This window comes from Arachis hypogaea, chromosome 9, assembly GCF_003086295.3.
Source record: "Arachis hypogaea cultivar Tifrunner chromosome 9, arahy.Tifrunner.gnm2.J5K5, whole genome shotgun sequence".
Taxonomy (NCBI): Eukaryota; Viridiplantae; Streptophyta; class Magnoliopsida; order Fabales; family Fabaceae; genus Arachis; species Arachis hypogaea.
Window position 1 is genome coordinate 119,029,111 of NC_092044.1, and position 15,305 is coordinate 119,044,415.

At 31.2% G+C, this 15,305-nt stretch overlaps 1 protein-coding gene across 1 annotated transcript; it reads left to right on the forward strand.

The window, feature by feature from the left end:
- Positions 1-14,148: 14,148 nt before the first annotated feature.
- LOC112709633 (lectin-like) lies at positions 14,149-14,853 on the forward strand. Its single transcript, XM_025761515.1, has one exon. It carries the CDS (start codon positions 14,149-14,151, stop codon positions 14,851-14,853), a length of 705 nt encoding a protein of 234 aa, XP_025617300.1.
- The last annotated feature ends 452 nt before the right edge of the window (positions 14,854-15,305 follow it).

The following is a 15,305-nucleotide window of genomic DNA, read 5'->3' on the forward strand; positions in this document are numbered from 1 at the left end:
TCCATCATCAAACTCTTCATCATCCTCATAGTCATCGATGTCAGATTCCTCGTAGTTTACATGTTCCTCCTCGCCGATTTCTTCACTGCAGTTATAATATCTGTAATTTGGAGGGTATGTCACTGTCAAGCATGCAGATCCTTCTCCGGAGACGGAAGGTGAACTCAAGTTCTTCTTTGCTGGTTCTGCAGCATTGTTTTGGTGTTCTTCTTCCTCGTTATCTAGTACCTTATAAGCTGTAGGATCAGGCTCATATATCTGAACATTCAGATTAAATGTAACTTTTTTCTTCTTCTTGCTTTTGACGTTATTCTGCTCTTTACATTCATTTCTTTTTCTAACGATGAGTAAATAAACAATCTAGTGTATGCAAGAAAGAGTAAGGGGTGGACTATTTTACGAACATTTTTAATGGACAAATGTGGAGAGAGGACCAAAGCGGGGTCATTTTTGGAAAGTGTGAAGAGGGATGTAAGGTTGGCAGCTAGAGTTTTTGAACGGCGGATGAAATCGGCGTAGGAGAGGTGGCAGCCGGTGGCAGAGTCGATGAGAGCGGTGACAGAGTCGGACCAAGGTGAGTTGCGAAGGAGAGAGAGAACGTATGATGGTTGCAAGGACTAATTTGTCCATTAAAAATTTGTTTTCCATCCACATCAGCAACCGTAACGGACATATCACTCTCCATCCCTCCACCTCAACAATCTCCGTTATCGTTTCAAGCACTAATTCCACGGAAGGACATAATTGTCATGGAATTTGTATGGTGAGGGATCGGAATGTATTTTCCAATCTTGAGCGACGAAAATGTTCGCGTTTTAAAATGTTAGGGATCTATTTGTCTTTTACTCAAAAAATTATATGTAATTTTTAAGTTAACTTCTTAAATTTTAATTTTAATCTTCGTTTTCTTGCGAAATAAAATTTACCTTCTCCATTAAATTTAAGATATGTAATTCTTCTAAAAATTAAATTCTTGACCTTGACAAAACTCTCATTTTTCTCCTTAATTTGAAATAACAGAAATGTTCTTTGAGTCCGTATCACCTACAAACATTGGAAACTTGAGAACGTAACACTGAATGGCTCCTTTCTTTTGGGACATGGGCCTATAAGATTGTAAGGCTCTACTGAATTAGTCTGACAGTATGCTCAGTTGACTTTGGAGTTTTAATAAAACAATAAAATTAAGCGCCCAAGCATTTATTAAAGCAAATTTTTAACCAAGTTATCATGCGCTTCTTTTAACCAAGCAAATTTTTAACACCCTAACTTTTAGCATCTCATGATCGTACTAAAAGTTCAAGCGTCACTTACTTCTATTCCTTTAATTATATACTATGTTTATTTAATATTGAGCTTTCGTGAATACGAACCGAAACTTTAGTTAAGAAAACGAAAAGGTTTTACTTTAATCACTTAATTACAAAGATATATATATATATATATATATATATATATATATATATATATTCAAATAGCATTATTTACATAGCCTTATTTCAAGATACTTAAATACAAGTCCTATCTCCTAAAAAAAAAAAACCAAAACGATAAATGATGAAGGAAAAAATAAAATCTAAGAACTTAACTCGTAAACTCAATCTTCTATGCTCTTGTAGTTTCGCACTAAACCTTTGCACCTGTAGCTAAAAGAGGTAGAAATAGGGGGCAAGAACTGGGGATGTATGCAAACATAACCTCTTTAAGCAACCTCTGTCTTACAGGTGCGACTTTCTTGAGCCGATGTATGCAAACATAACCTCTGTAAGCAATCTCTGTCTTACAGGTGAGGCTCTCTCTAGCCAATGTATATAGCGGTAACCTCTGTAAGCAACCTCTGTCTTATAGGTGCGACCATCCGCTGGATTGGCCGATGTATCTCTGGAAAGTAAATCTCGGTAGACTCACCACCATATCTCTGCTCGTTTTCAGCAGGTAAACAATCATCTCTCCTTCTCTCCTTTTCTTTTCGTTCTTTCTTTCTTTTAAAACCAAAATCATCTCTTTGTGACATTCTCCAAAATCTTTTAAAACAATTTCACTTAAACCAATTCTTCTTTCAAAAGACAAAGGAAAACTATTTATTAGTTAAACCTGTCAGCAGGGCCTCTAAACTTTAGTGGAGCGACAACCAATCTTATTTTCTTGAGTTCATTATAAATCCTTAACAATCGTTGTTTTCTAAACTGAATTTAATCCAATAAAGTTTCTAAATCAAATCAAAATCAAATTAAATCATGCATATTAGAAGTTCTGAACTAATTTCAAAACTAAAACCAATCCCAATTTCATCCTTAAAACTAATTCTTTAACTTTTTCCAAGACGTCGCAAAACGAAACCATTCAATCGAAATTCAATTACTTTTAAAGTTCACTAAAACTCTTCCGAATGAAATTTTTAAGTCAAATTCAAAACAGAAGATCTTTTCATATTTAAATCAACCTTAAAACATAATTTTTTTTAAATAATTTAAAGTCATAAAATAATTCTTTTCAAAATAAATCGAACTCAAAACATATACTTTTCTTAAATGAATTAAACTCGAAACATAAGTATTTTCTTAATAAATCAAATAATATAGCTTCTCAAATCCAACATTTTTCTAAATAACATTTCAAACAAAGTGTTAAATTTTTATAACAAAACTTTGGCAGCATCTCCCCTAAAACTTGGACTTTGCCACCCTTCTCGGGTCCCATCCTAACTATTTCTCAAACTCTTTCAAATCATTTCCAATAAATCAAAACCTTTTCTAATATCAAAATATTTATAAAATCAAACCAAATAAAAATAAAACCGCCTCTAAAATTAAACCATTTTTATTTCTTAAATCATGTTATCAATTTATCAATTTATTTCTTATTAAATCTCAATGCCATCATCAAATTTCACCAATTCTACTTGATCACCAACAATATTTCAGCCCCGAATTCATAAGATAGATGATGCCTCCTACATATATCAGATTTGTACTTTAAAGAGATTGTACGCTTGCATGGTATCCCTCAAATAATCAATTCAGATCGAGACGTGAAGTTCATGAGTCAATTCTGGAGGAATTTATGGAGAAAAATGGGAACTCATCTATAGTTTTGCTTTGCTAGTCATCCGCAAACGAATGGTCAAACAGAAGTGGTTAACAAAAACCTGGAAAATTTGCTACGAAGTTTTGTGGACAAACACCCTCGCCAGTGGGATCGTGTGTTGCCACAAGCCGAGTTCTCCTACAATAATTCCATTAGTCAAACAACCGGAAGATGTCTGTTCGAGGTGGTATATGGCAAGCGACCCCTGAGTCTTTTAGGCCTTCCATCATTACCAACTCCTCGAGAGTATAGTGCAAATGCAAATGAACGTGCTAAACAAATCATGATGCTCAACAAGGAGGTACGACAGAAGATATTGCGTTAGACTGCTCAGTATGAGGCCCAAGCCAACAAACATAGGAGACCAAATATTTTCAATGTCGGAGATTTGGTATGGAGTCATCTGAGAAAGGAACGATTTTTTAAGTCTCGCAAAAAATTGTCCCCTTGAGCGGATGGACCCTTCAGAGTCTTGGAGCGCATTAATGATAATGCTTACAAAATTGAGCTGTCAGGAGATTATGGACTATCTGCCACTTTTAACGTTGCTGATCTGTCCCCTTACTATGAATAAGATGTAGAATCAATTGGAGATCAGACCAAGCCTCTTCAAACACAGGGAGAATAATGCAGGAGCATCAATTTGGTTATTAGAAATATTAGTTAAAGTAAAGCTTAGTTATGTTATTATAATATGCTTATGAATTAGTCCCGCATCGCTTAATACTCGAAGGCTTTCCCTCCCTTACTATTATAAATAAGTCCATGTGTTCTTTTTATCATGCAATTTGAGGAATAAACACTTTTTATATTATAAGTTTTGCGCTTATCTCCTCTAGACTCTTTTGAGAATAATGGGGTACATTCTTGGTTTAGCCAACCAAAATACGTTCTTAGCTATTTTCGGAGTTATTAAACTTGCCGAGATTAGTGAGCCAAACAAAGTCCAAGCGTCAGTATAAACTTACACATCATGATCCTCTTATATGTCAAAATGATATAGAACTTAATTATAACTAAGTCAGTGCATTTAGAAAAAAATTAATTCCTTACTTATTATACCTTTGATAAAATGTAGGATCTGTTTTACGACTTTCTAGTAATGAATGGTCGAATATAATTATATACATAAACTAAAATATTTTCAATTGATTGTAACACATCTAAAATTATAAAGTTATATTTTTGAAACACATCCAAAATTATAAATTTAAAATTTAAATTTAAACATTTAAAAACAATCATAACACATCTAAAATTATAAAGTTATACAGAAAATATTTTTGAAACACTTTCAAAATATAAAAATTGCACATGCAAAAATAATTTAAGATTGCAATATATATAAAAATCTCTTCAGGCCATTTTATTCGAATTTTTATTTCAAAAAAATAAAAAATTTATACAGAATAATAAAAAAAGGTAATGGTGTCAGAGACCCATCAAAACCTTAGGTAAATTTTCGGCGTGGATGCACGGCGACGTTGATGCGGATGAACGGCGACGACAAGGAAGAAGGTGACCACAAAGATGAGTGTTAACGAAGGGGAATGTGGCGTTGTGAATGACCACCGAGAAAGAGGAAGGCAGCGTCGAGGATGAGCACAGAAGAAGAAGGTGGCGCGGATGACTTCTCGATGTAAGCCTCTGAGTTTTTCATGTGGGGGCAAACATGACTTCTCTGCTTCTTTGAGTGTTTTGTACGGATTTAGTTAATAATTAGATGGTTTAAAGTTTATTTTATAATTTTAAAATCAAAATTTTGAATTTTGAATAATTTGATTTTTAGATATGTATTTAAATTATAATATATTAATAATTAAATATATTAAATCTGAAAGAGAATTTAAAATTTAAACTTTAAATTTCAGTTTTATTTAGTTTGTATTTTAAATGTATATTTAATTTTAAAAAGACAGTAAATCTATTCATAATTTTTAGATGTGTTTGGTCTAATTTTTTTTAAATTTTGTAATAAAAGGCTGAATATTATATCATTTTTAAAGGATACTTAGATAAATTGATAAAAAATATATATTATATTTTTTTATTTCTTTTGTAAAATTTGTTATTGTAATTTTTGTATACTATTTATTATTGTAATTCTTTTATAATATGCAGAGACAGATTCAAGAATCTAACAATGGAGGGGTCAAAAATTAAAATTTTGTATAATCAAATATAATGTCATATATTTGATAATAGATATAATTATAATTAATTTTTTAATTAAAAATTAATAAATACTTGTCAAATAAAAAAATTATCTCGGTCTTTATAATTTTTTTATAATCTTTTATGATTTTACATCTAATAAAATATAAAATTATTTATTTTTAAATATTTTGTTAATTAATTTACATTTGTAAGTATTTATATACAACGAATTAAATTTTTATATTTTAAATCATTATAAAATATGACATAAAATAATATAAATTAATCTCACTAATAATTTTGCTATATAAATTTAAAATATGCTAAAGTATTTTTATATAATAATAGAGGTAAAAAGTAATAGAAAAATAATAAAAAAGAAACAACTAAATTGCCAATTATAAAAAGAACAATATTATTATAAATAATATTAAAGTATTTTTTATATAATTATAGATGTTAAAATTAATTTTAAAAAATTAAATATAAAAAAAAAATTAAATTAAATAAAAAAAATAAAAATAATATAAATGTATGTAGTAAAATTTAAACTCTAATACATAAAGAATATTAACTCTATTTATTATTATTATGCTATTAAATTTTATTCTATATAATACATTTATTATAATAATATATGATAAGTTTAAAATTTGTTGGGAGGCAAGGTTACCACTTGCACCCTTTGAATACGTTCCTGATAATATGAATTATTTATTTTATTAAAAAAATAAATTAAATAAAAATTAATTATAAGTAATAATAGAATTATAATTAATAAAAAATTATAATTCAAAATTGTACTAAAAAAATACCAAGAAAGTGTTAAAAAATTACGATGCAAAAAGGAATATATAAAAATTTTTGAAGTTGAATTTAAATTAATTGACTCTTAAAATTACGATTATTTCAATTTGACTCTCAAAATTTACAATAATAATTTACGTTAGTCTTTGATCTTATTTTCGTGAATGATATGTTAATTTTATATGTTACTTTGCTAAGATTTGAACTTTTCACTTAAATTTTATGTGGCTAAGATCTATTAGACCTTAAATTTTGCTTAAAAGCGTAATTGACTCCTCAATATCCTCACGAAGACGACAATAATAAATTTAATGTAAAAATTTTGCAATTTCGGGAGCAACAATGAAGTTTCTAGATTTTTAATAAGTCTTGATCATATAGAATTTAAGCGAGAAATTCAAATTGTAACAAATTAATTTACCAAATCAACACATCGTTAACGCAGATTAATTCAAGGATTAATATAAGTTTCGATTGTAAAGTTTGAGATCCAATTTAAATCTAATGATAAAATTTTAAAGGTCAAATTAATCCGACTTCAACTTTCAAAAAACAAATTGATTTTCCCTTTCTGGCCTCCCCTCAATTTTTTTTAAAAATTATATGTAATTTTTAATTTAACTTCCTAAATTTTAATTTTAATCTTTATTTTCTTGCGAAATAACTTTTACCTCCTCCATTAAATGTAAGATATGTAATTCTTCTAAAAATTAAATTCTTGACCTTGACAAAACTCTCATTTTTCTCCTTAATTTAAAATAATAGAAATGTTCTTTAAATTCATATCACCTACAAACATTGAAAATTTGAAAACGTAACACTGAATGGTTCTTTTTTTTTTTTCGGGACATGGGCCTATAAAATTGTAAGACCATCTCCAACGGTGAGGACTTTAACAACTTTTTCTGACACAAAATGAGTTCCTCCCGTTAGAGCAAAATGAAATAGGTCTTTGCACAAGGCCCAATGGAAGAAAGTCCCTCTAAATAGGGACGGGAAGTAACGAATAATAACTTGCAAATAAATAATTATATAAAATTTTAATTAATTATATTAAATAATTATATTAAAATGAATAATTATATTAAATAATTATATTTTTATTTAATTAATAATTTATATTAATTATTTAAATAATAATTAAATCATAATTAATTTATTAATAATTATAATAATTAATTAGATTAAATAATTAAATTTTTATTTAATTAATTATTTATATTAATTATTTATGTCATAATTAATATTGAATATTATTTATATTATTATATTAAATTAGTCGTTGTAAAACTAGCCGTTGCAAAATTAGTCGTTGAAAACTAGTTGTTACTATATTACTGTTATTATTAATAAATTAATATTTTGTTACTCTATATATACCAGTTAGATACACTTCTATTCTCACACTTTCTACTACTCTTCTTCATCTTCTTCCAAGTTTACGAAATCAAAGTTCTGCTAATATTATTTTTTGTTCGAAAATATAGATCTAAACCAACTCAACTCATTCTTCAATTACTTACAAAATTTTTCACAAATTCCAAATACCCAACAATCTCAAACCTCAAACTCTCAAGTTCCAAATCAAAACTTCACACTACCGAATACATTTCAAAATCCAAATCCACAAAATCTTTTTAATTTCAATTTTCAAGCTCCTTATAATAATCAATTTCCTATATTCCAACCGCAAAATCAAAATTTACAAACACCACATTTTCCATTTTCTTCCATATTTAACCCCTCTATTGGAAATGTTAGTCCAACTTTCTTGCCATTTCCAACTCAATTTAGTGTATCAAGAAATAACTCATCTGGTGTTGGTGGCTCTTCTAACCCATCCTCTCTGACTCCTATACAATCTAGTCCAAATTTGTAATATTCATATTTTGCCAACCCTCATGGATTAGATGCTATCGACCTCAATGATGATGATATTGAAGATCGGAGACAAGATAGTATTCAATACTGGCATTGAAAAGAGGATGAGATGCTGATCAATGCATGGTTAAATGTTTTAACTGACCCTATAGTTGGTACCGATCAAAAGGAAGAAACATTTTGGAGTCAAATTCATAGCTACTGTGTAGAATTTTACTCCGACATGACAAGGGGGTAGTTGCATGTAAGAAACGATGGTATAAGATCAACAAGGTTGTTGCACAATTTGCTGGTTGCTATGATCAAGCTAGTCGAAACATAAGGAGTGGTTCGAACGCTGATGATATAAAGGAGTTTGCCTATAAACTTTATTCCACAAATTATGGTAAAAATTCACCTTTGAGAGGCATTGGAACATGCTTCGGTTGGAGCAAAAATGGAGAAGCCAACTACCTACACAGAGTGGTGGCTCAAAGAGAACCAAGATTAGTGCAACTGGAGCATACTCATCCTCATCAAACCCAGAAACACCGTTAGCTGACGAACCCGGTGTGGACTCTCTCGTTTGCCCACAAGGATCAAAGAAGAGCAAGCAAAAAGCACAAATGTCTGAAGATTTTAGCGAGAAAAAATCATCGGTGGTTAAAAAATTATCTCTCATGGATGATTTTAAGAATGTTAGAGAAAATGAACTAATGGATAGGGAAAAAGAAAGAGAAGAGGAGAGGGAACATAGAGCAAAGATTATGGCAATCAAAGAGAAGGAAATTCAAGCGGTAATGAAAGAACAAGAATTACAAACTCAGAGGTATATTAACGAAATGGAGATAAATGCAAAAGAAAGGGAAATGGAAAGGATGGCCAAGAAAAGGAAAAGGGAAATGGAAAGGATGGCCAAGGAAAGGGAAAGGGAAATGGATATGCAAATACTTAATGCTGACACGTCTACAATGAGTGAAAAACGACGAGCTCTTCATGAGATTGCATGTGAGAAAATAATCGTCAAGTGGTTTACTTAATGGTTCTTTGTATTCGTAGAGTTATGTAGTATGTTCTTATTTTTATTGTGTATTACTGATATGTGATGTAGTTTATTTTATTTATTTCTGATGTAATATTTTAAATTATTCAATATTATTGTGCCGTTATTGTTCATGAAAGTAACCATTGCAAAAATAGCCGTTAAGTAGCCGTTGCAAAACTAGCCGTTAAGTAGCCGTTGTAAAACTAGCCGTTGAGGAGTAGGTACTTATTGCAGACACACTTATAAATATCAACTATGCATGACTCTGCAACTCCACTTCAACTCTTGTTTCTCACCTCGAAAGAGAACAAAAAATTACATTTCTAGATATGGCTAGAAATTTTGATGATATGTTTAATGAGGCATTGTATGGAAAGAGAAGACGGCAAGATAACACACTCATAGATAATTGGATCGATGAGTATTTACTCGAAGATTCAGAAGAAGAAGATATCGATAAAAGCTCTATTCCAACTCCTCGTAAATGGAACAACAGAGATCGAGAAGCAGGACATGATCGTCTTTTCCAAGATTACTTTGTAGATGAACCGGTGTATAATGCTGACATTTTCCGACGGAGATTTCGAATGAGAAGACATGTGTTCCTTTGGATAGTAGATGCTCTCTTAAACGTTATCCGTATTTCCAACAGAGGGTTGATGCAACTGGAAGAAGAGGCTTGTCACCACTCCAAAAATGTACCGCTGCGATACGAATGTTAGCATATGGCATAGCAGCTGATGTTGTTGATGATTATGTGCGCATAGGTGAGAGCACTACAATCGAATGCTTGGAAAAAATTGTTGAAGGTGTCATTTCGGTGTTTGAGGATGAATACTTGTAAAAACCAAATCCAAATGATGTACGACGCCTGCTACAAATGGCAGAGGGTTGTGGCTTTCCTGGTATGTTGGGTAGCATTGACTGCATGCATTGGCAATGGAAAAATTGTCCAAAGACATGGAAAGGTATGTACATGAGTGGTTATCGTGTGGTTGCAACCATAGTACTTGAGGTTGTAGCATCTTCAGACCTTTGGATATGGCATGCGTTCTTTGGAGTTTCTGGTTCAAATAAAGATATCAACATGTTAGATCGTTCTCCAGTGTTCGATGATATTCTAAATGACCATGCTCCGGAGGTAAATTATACTATTAATGGTAATAATTATACTATGGGATACTATTTAGCAGATGGTATTTATCCTGAATGGGCCACATTTGTCAAATCAATCTCAAAGCCACAAGGAGAGAAACACAAGTTATTTGCACAATATCAAGAAGGGCAGAGAAAAGATGTGGAGCAAGCATTCGGAGTGTTGCAAGTACGCTTTGCAATTATACGTGGTCCAGCTTACTTTTGGGAAAAGAAGAAGCTTGCCAACATAATGAGAGCTTGTATTATATTGCATAATATGATTGTTGAGGATGAAAGAGACACTTATGCAGGAAATTTTGCTCAAGGCTTAGAGTATGATGATGTTGAAAATGGCTTATCACAACTTCAGCTGGGAGAAGAAGATTTTGCACCATACCATCAATTTCTCCAAAGAAATGCTCAACTTTGAAATAGGCAGCAACATAGACAATTGAAAGAGGACTTGATTAAACACATATGTCAATTTCACAATGCTTGTCGTCAACTATAGAGCTTAATTATGTTTTTCTTTATATTAAGTGATTTTACAAATTAGTGTAATCCCAAATTATATATTGTGTATTATTGTTATATATGAATTTATTTAATATTAAGATCTTTTAATAGTGAATTATTTTTAAATTTATAAATTTAAATTATATTATTGAAAAAAATTAATTACATTAATTTTAAGTATTTTAATTAATTAATTAAGTGGGACCACAACAGGGACTAAAGTTAGTTCCTCCTAATGGAGAAGAGAGAGATGCTTTGAGTTCTTATTTACTATTTATGACGCAAAAGCTGATGTGGAGTTACTTTTTATGACAGGTGGGCCATAAATAGGAATTGGGATGAGTTCCCTACTAAAGATGGTATAAAGCTCTGCTGAATTAGTCTGACAGTATGCTCAGTTGACTTTGGAGTTTTAATAAAACAATAAAATTAAGCGCCCAAGCGTTTATTAATGCAAATTTTTAACCAAGTTATCGCACGCTTCTTGTAACATCCTAACTTTTAACATCTCATGACCGTACTAAAAGTTCAAGCGTCACTTATTTCTATTCCTTTAATTATATACTATGTTTATTTAATATTGAACCTTCGTGAATACGAACTGAAACTTTAGTTAAAAAAACGAAAAAGGTTTTACTTTAATCACTTAATCACAAAGATAGATATTCACATAACATTATTTACATAGACTTATTTCAAGATACTTAAATACAAGTCCTATCCCCTCAAAAAAACCAAAACGATAAATGACGAGAAAAAAAATAAAATCTAAGAACTTAACTCGTAAACTCAATCTTCTATGCTCATGTAATTCCGCACTAAACTTTTGCACCTGTAGCTGAAAAGGGGGAGAAATAGGGGTAAGAACTGGGGATGTATGCAAACATAACCTCTGTAAGCAACATTTATCTTACAGGTGCGACTCTCTTGAGCCGATGTATGCAAACATAACCTCTGTAAACAACCTTTGTCTTACAAGTGAGGCTCTTTCTAGCCAATGTATGTAGCGATAACCTCTGTAAGCAACCTCTGTCTTACAGGTGCGACCATCCCCTGGATTGGCCGATGTATCTCTGGAAAGTAAATTTCGGTGGACTCACCACCATATCTCTGCTTTTCTCCTTTTCTTTTCGTTCTTTCTTTCTTTTAAAACCAAAATCAGCTCTTTGTGACATTCTCCAAAACCTATTAAAACAATTTTGCTTAAACCAATTCTTCTTTCAAAAGACAAAGGAAAACTATTTATTGGTTAAACCTGTCAGCAAGGCCTCTAGACTTTAGGGGAGCGACAACCAATCTCATTTTCTTGAGTTCATAATCCTTAACAATCATTGTTTTCAAACTGAATTTATTCCAATAAAGTTTCAAAATCAAATCAAAATCAAATCATACAAGTTAGAAGTTTCGAACTAATTTCAAAATCAAAATCAATCCCAATTTCATCCTTAAAACTAATTCCTTAACTTTTTTCAAGACATCACAAAATGAAACCATTCAATCGAAATTCAATTATTTTTAAAGTTCACTAAAACTTTTCCGAATGAAATTCTTAAATCAAATTCAAATCATAAGCTCTTTTCATATTTAAATTAACCTTAAAACATAAATTTTTTAAATAATTTAAAATCGTAAAATAATTCTTTTCAAAATAAATTGAACTCAAAGCATATACTTTTCTTAAATGAATTAAACTCGAAAGATAAGTATTTTCTTAATAAATCAAACAATATAACTTTTTTAAATCCATCTTTTGTCTAAATAACATTTTAAACAAAGTCTTAAATTTTTATAACAAAATTTCGACAGCATCTCCCCTAAAACTTGGACTTTGCCACCCTTCTCGGGTCCCATCCTAACTATTTCTCAAACTCTTTCAAATCATTTCCAATAAATCAAAACCATTTCTAATATCAAAACATTTATAAAATCAAACCAATTAAAAATCAAACCCCCTCCAAAATCAAACCATTTTCATATCTTAAATCATGTTATCAATTCATCAAATCATTTCTTATTAAATCTCAATGCCATCATCAAATTTCACCAATTCTACTTGATCACCAACAACATTTTAGCTCCGAATTTATAAGACAGATGATGCATCCAACATATCAGATTTGTACTTTAAAGAGATTGTACGCTTGCATGGTATCCCTCAAATAATCACTTCAGATCGAGACGTGAAGTTCATGAGTCAATTCTGGAGGACTTTATGGAGAAAAATGAGATTCTTAGCTGCTTCCACCATAGTGAGATTATTGACCTCGTTAAGAATAGTGAGCCAAACGACGTTCCAGCGTTAGTATAAGCTTACACATCATGATCCTCTTATATGTCAAAATGATATAGAACTTAATTATAACTATAGATATCGTATTTGTCTACAAATAGAAGAAAAATAATATTTCAACAAATAAAAATGAAATATATAAAAAAATTTAAATAATAAACTAATAAATAGCTGGATTACGACTCATTTTAACTTTCATTATTTTTTTCTGATTTTTACAATATATATAGTAAATATATTTCAAGTTTTGTGGATTCATTTTATTTTTTTCTATTTTTTAAAAAAATACAAAAAATTATTTTTTAGTTAATTAATATTACTTAATTTAAAATTTTTTGATAATTTAAAATTTAGAAATAAGATTTTATAATTTACAATTTATAATATAAAATAATTTAATATTCTTTGATTAATGTTATTTATTAGAGAAATATTAGGCAAAATTTATTAATATAATTTATCTTATACTTTTACACATTGACAACTAATTAATGACCAAAAACAATAAAACTCTTATTCTGCTCTAGCATTTCTTGCATTTCTCTATTTATTAATATAAAACAATCTTTCAATATCCTAAGACCCTACTACCAAAGGCTGGAGGCTACAAAAACAGTTGTATTCTTTGGGTGTCGGCTCCAAGAACTCACTCTTAGCTTGGTATTGGCATCAGCACAGCACTGCAACTCTAGCTCTCTTGGATATACAAAGCAGATGGTGACATTTTGAATTCCACTATATAAGAATAGGAAGATAGTTGGAATTTGGAAGCTATAGGATTAATATCCTTGCCTCATAGTCATGCATTCACATACACGTTGCAGACTTGCAGTACAAATAATTAAAAATAGTTAGTAGTATAAGCATTTATAATGGACGACCGATCTACCTAAACTAGAATGAAGGAATATATTAGCAGGGTCTTCTTCTGGTATTAAGGGATATCTCATCAATAATTGAATCGAGTAAGTGCATGATAACGCGTAGTAGTATAGATAAGAAGCATTTATGATAGGTGATGAAGGTAGAGGGTGACGCCATATATATTACACTATGGACGTGACGTAGTGTTAATAATGGTTGTTAAAGGCCATGCATGTGAAAAACAACCTATCTACTAATAACTACACTATTTAAGAAGGAAGCTAATAAGGTACTTAATCAGACCAATCGCCACACTATAAATACCGAGCTGGTGGAGTAGGCTTGGCATCTCATTTCATTTCCAAAAACCACAAAAACCATAGCCATGGGTGTCTCATTTAACTTGCACAAATTTGACCCTAAGCACTCCAAGGAGATCCAATTCCAAGGAGACGCAACCATTACCGATCACCATATCATTCGACTCACCAATCTGGATGACGAGGGCAACCCACTGGGAAACAGAGTTGGCCGAGTCTTATTCTCCGACCCTGTGCACCTCTACGACCACAGTGGCTTTCGAGCAGGATTTGAAACCACCTTCGTCTTTCGCATCTCAAAACCCTATAACACTGATTATACACCTGGACCTGGTGATGGTCTTGCTTTCTTCCTTGCTAGTGCCGACACTGAAATTCCTCCTCAATCTTCTGGAATGTTTCTCGGCCTCTTTAATGATGCATCTGACAAAATTGTTGCTGTTGAATTTGATACTTTTTCCAACTCCGAAGTTGGGGATCCCAATTATCCCCACATCGGAGTTGATATTAACTCTATCAGGTCCTCAAAAGTTTGTTATTGGCATTTTCATGATGCAGCGATAACTACTGCAAAGATAACATATAACTCTGCTCATAAGAAGTTAACTGTTCATGTCTCTACATATCTCCACACCCAACCCGACACTCTTACTTATGATGTCGATTTGAGCACTAAGCTGCCTGACAAGGTTAAGGTTGGAATATCTGCTTCTACTGGACAATTCTCGCAGACTACTGAGATTCTGTCTTGGATCTTCAAGTCCAACTGAGGAGGAACATCGATCGATGTTGAATTGTTGCCAAGTTTGTGTTGTGTCTTTGATTTTAATTCAATAAGGACAAGCCTAGTACTCTTTAGTTTGTCTCTGTAAGTGTTATGCCACTACGGATACAGGCAAGAGCTGTCCATTATTGTTGTTTGCGTTTTCCGTGTACTTTTTCTTTTATGTTTCTTTGTTTCGGTGTGGTTTCTTGTCTTCTGTGATATATATGCATGAATGCTTACTTTATTTTCTTCGTTTTTGCCTTAATTTCTTCCTTCTGTCTTTTCAAAAGTGCAAAACATCCCTTAATATTAGATATGGCAACACATACTCATCATATTAGATGTTACAATCTTATCTGTGTTCGCCTGTACGTAGTTAATTTATCATTATAGAATTGAAGCTTACAAATCATAACTTCATTATATGTCAAAATTATATAGAAGTTAACCATGTAT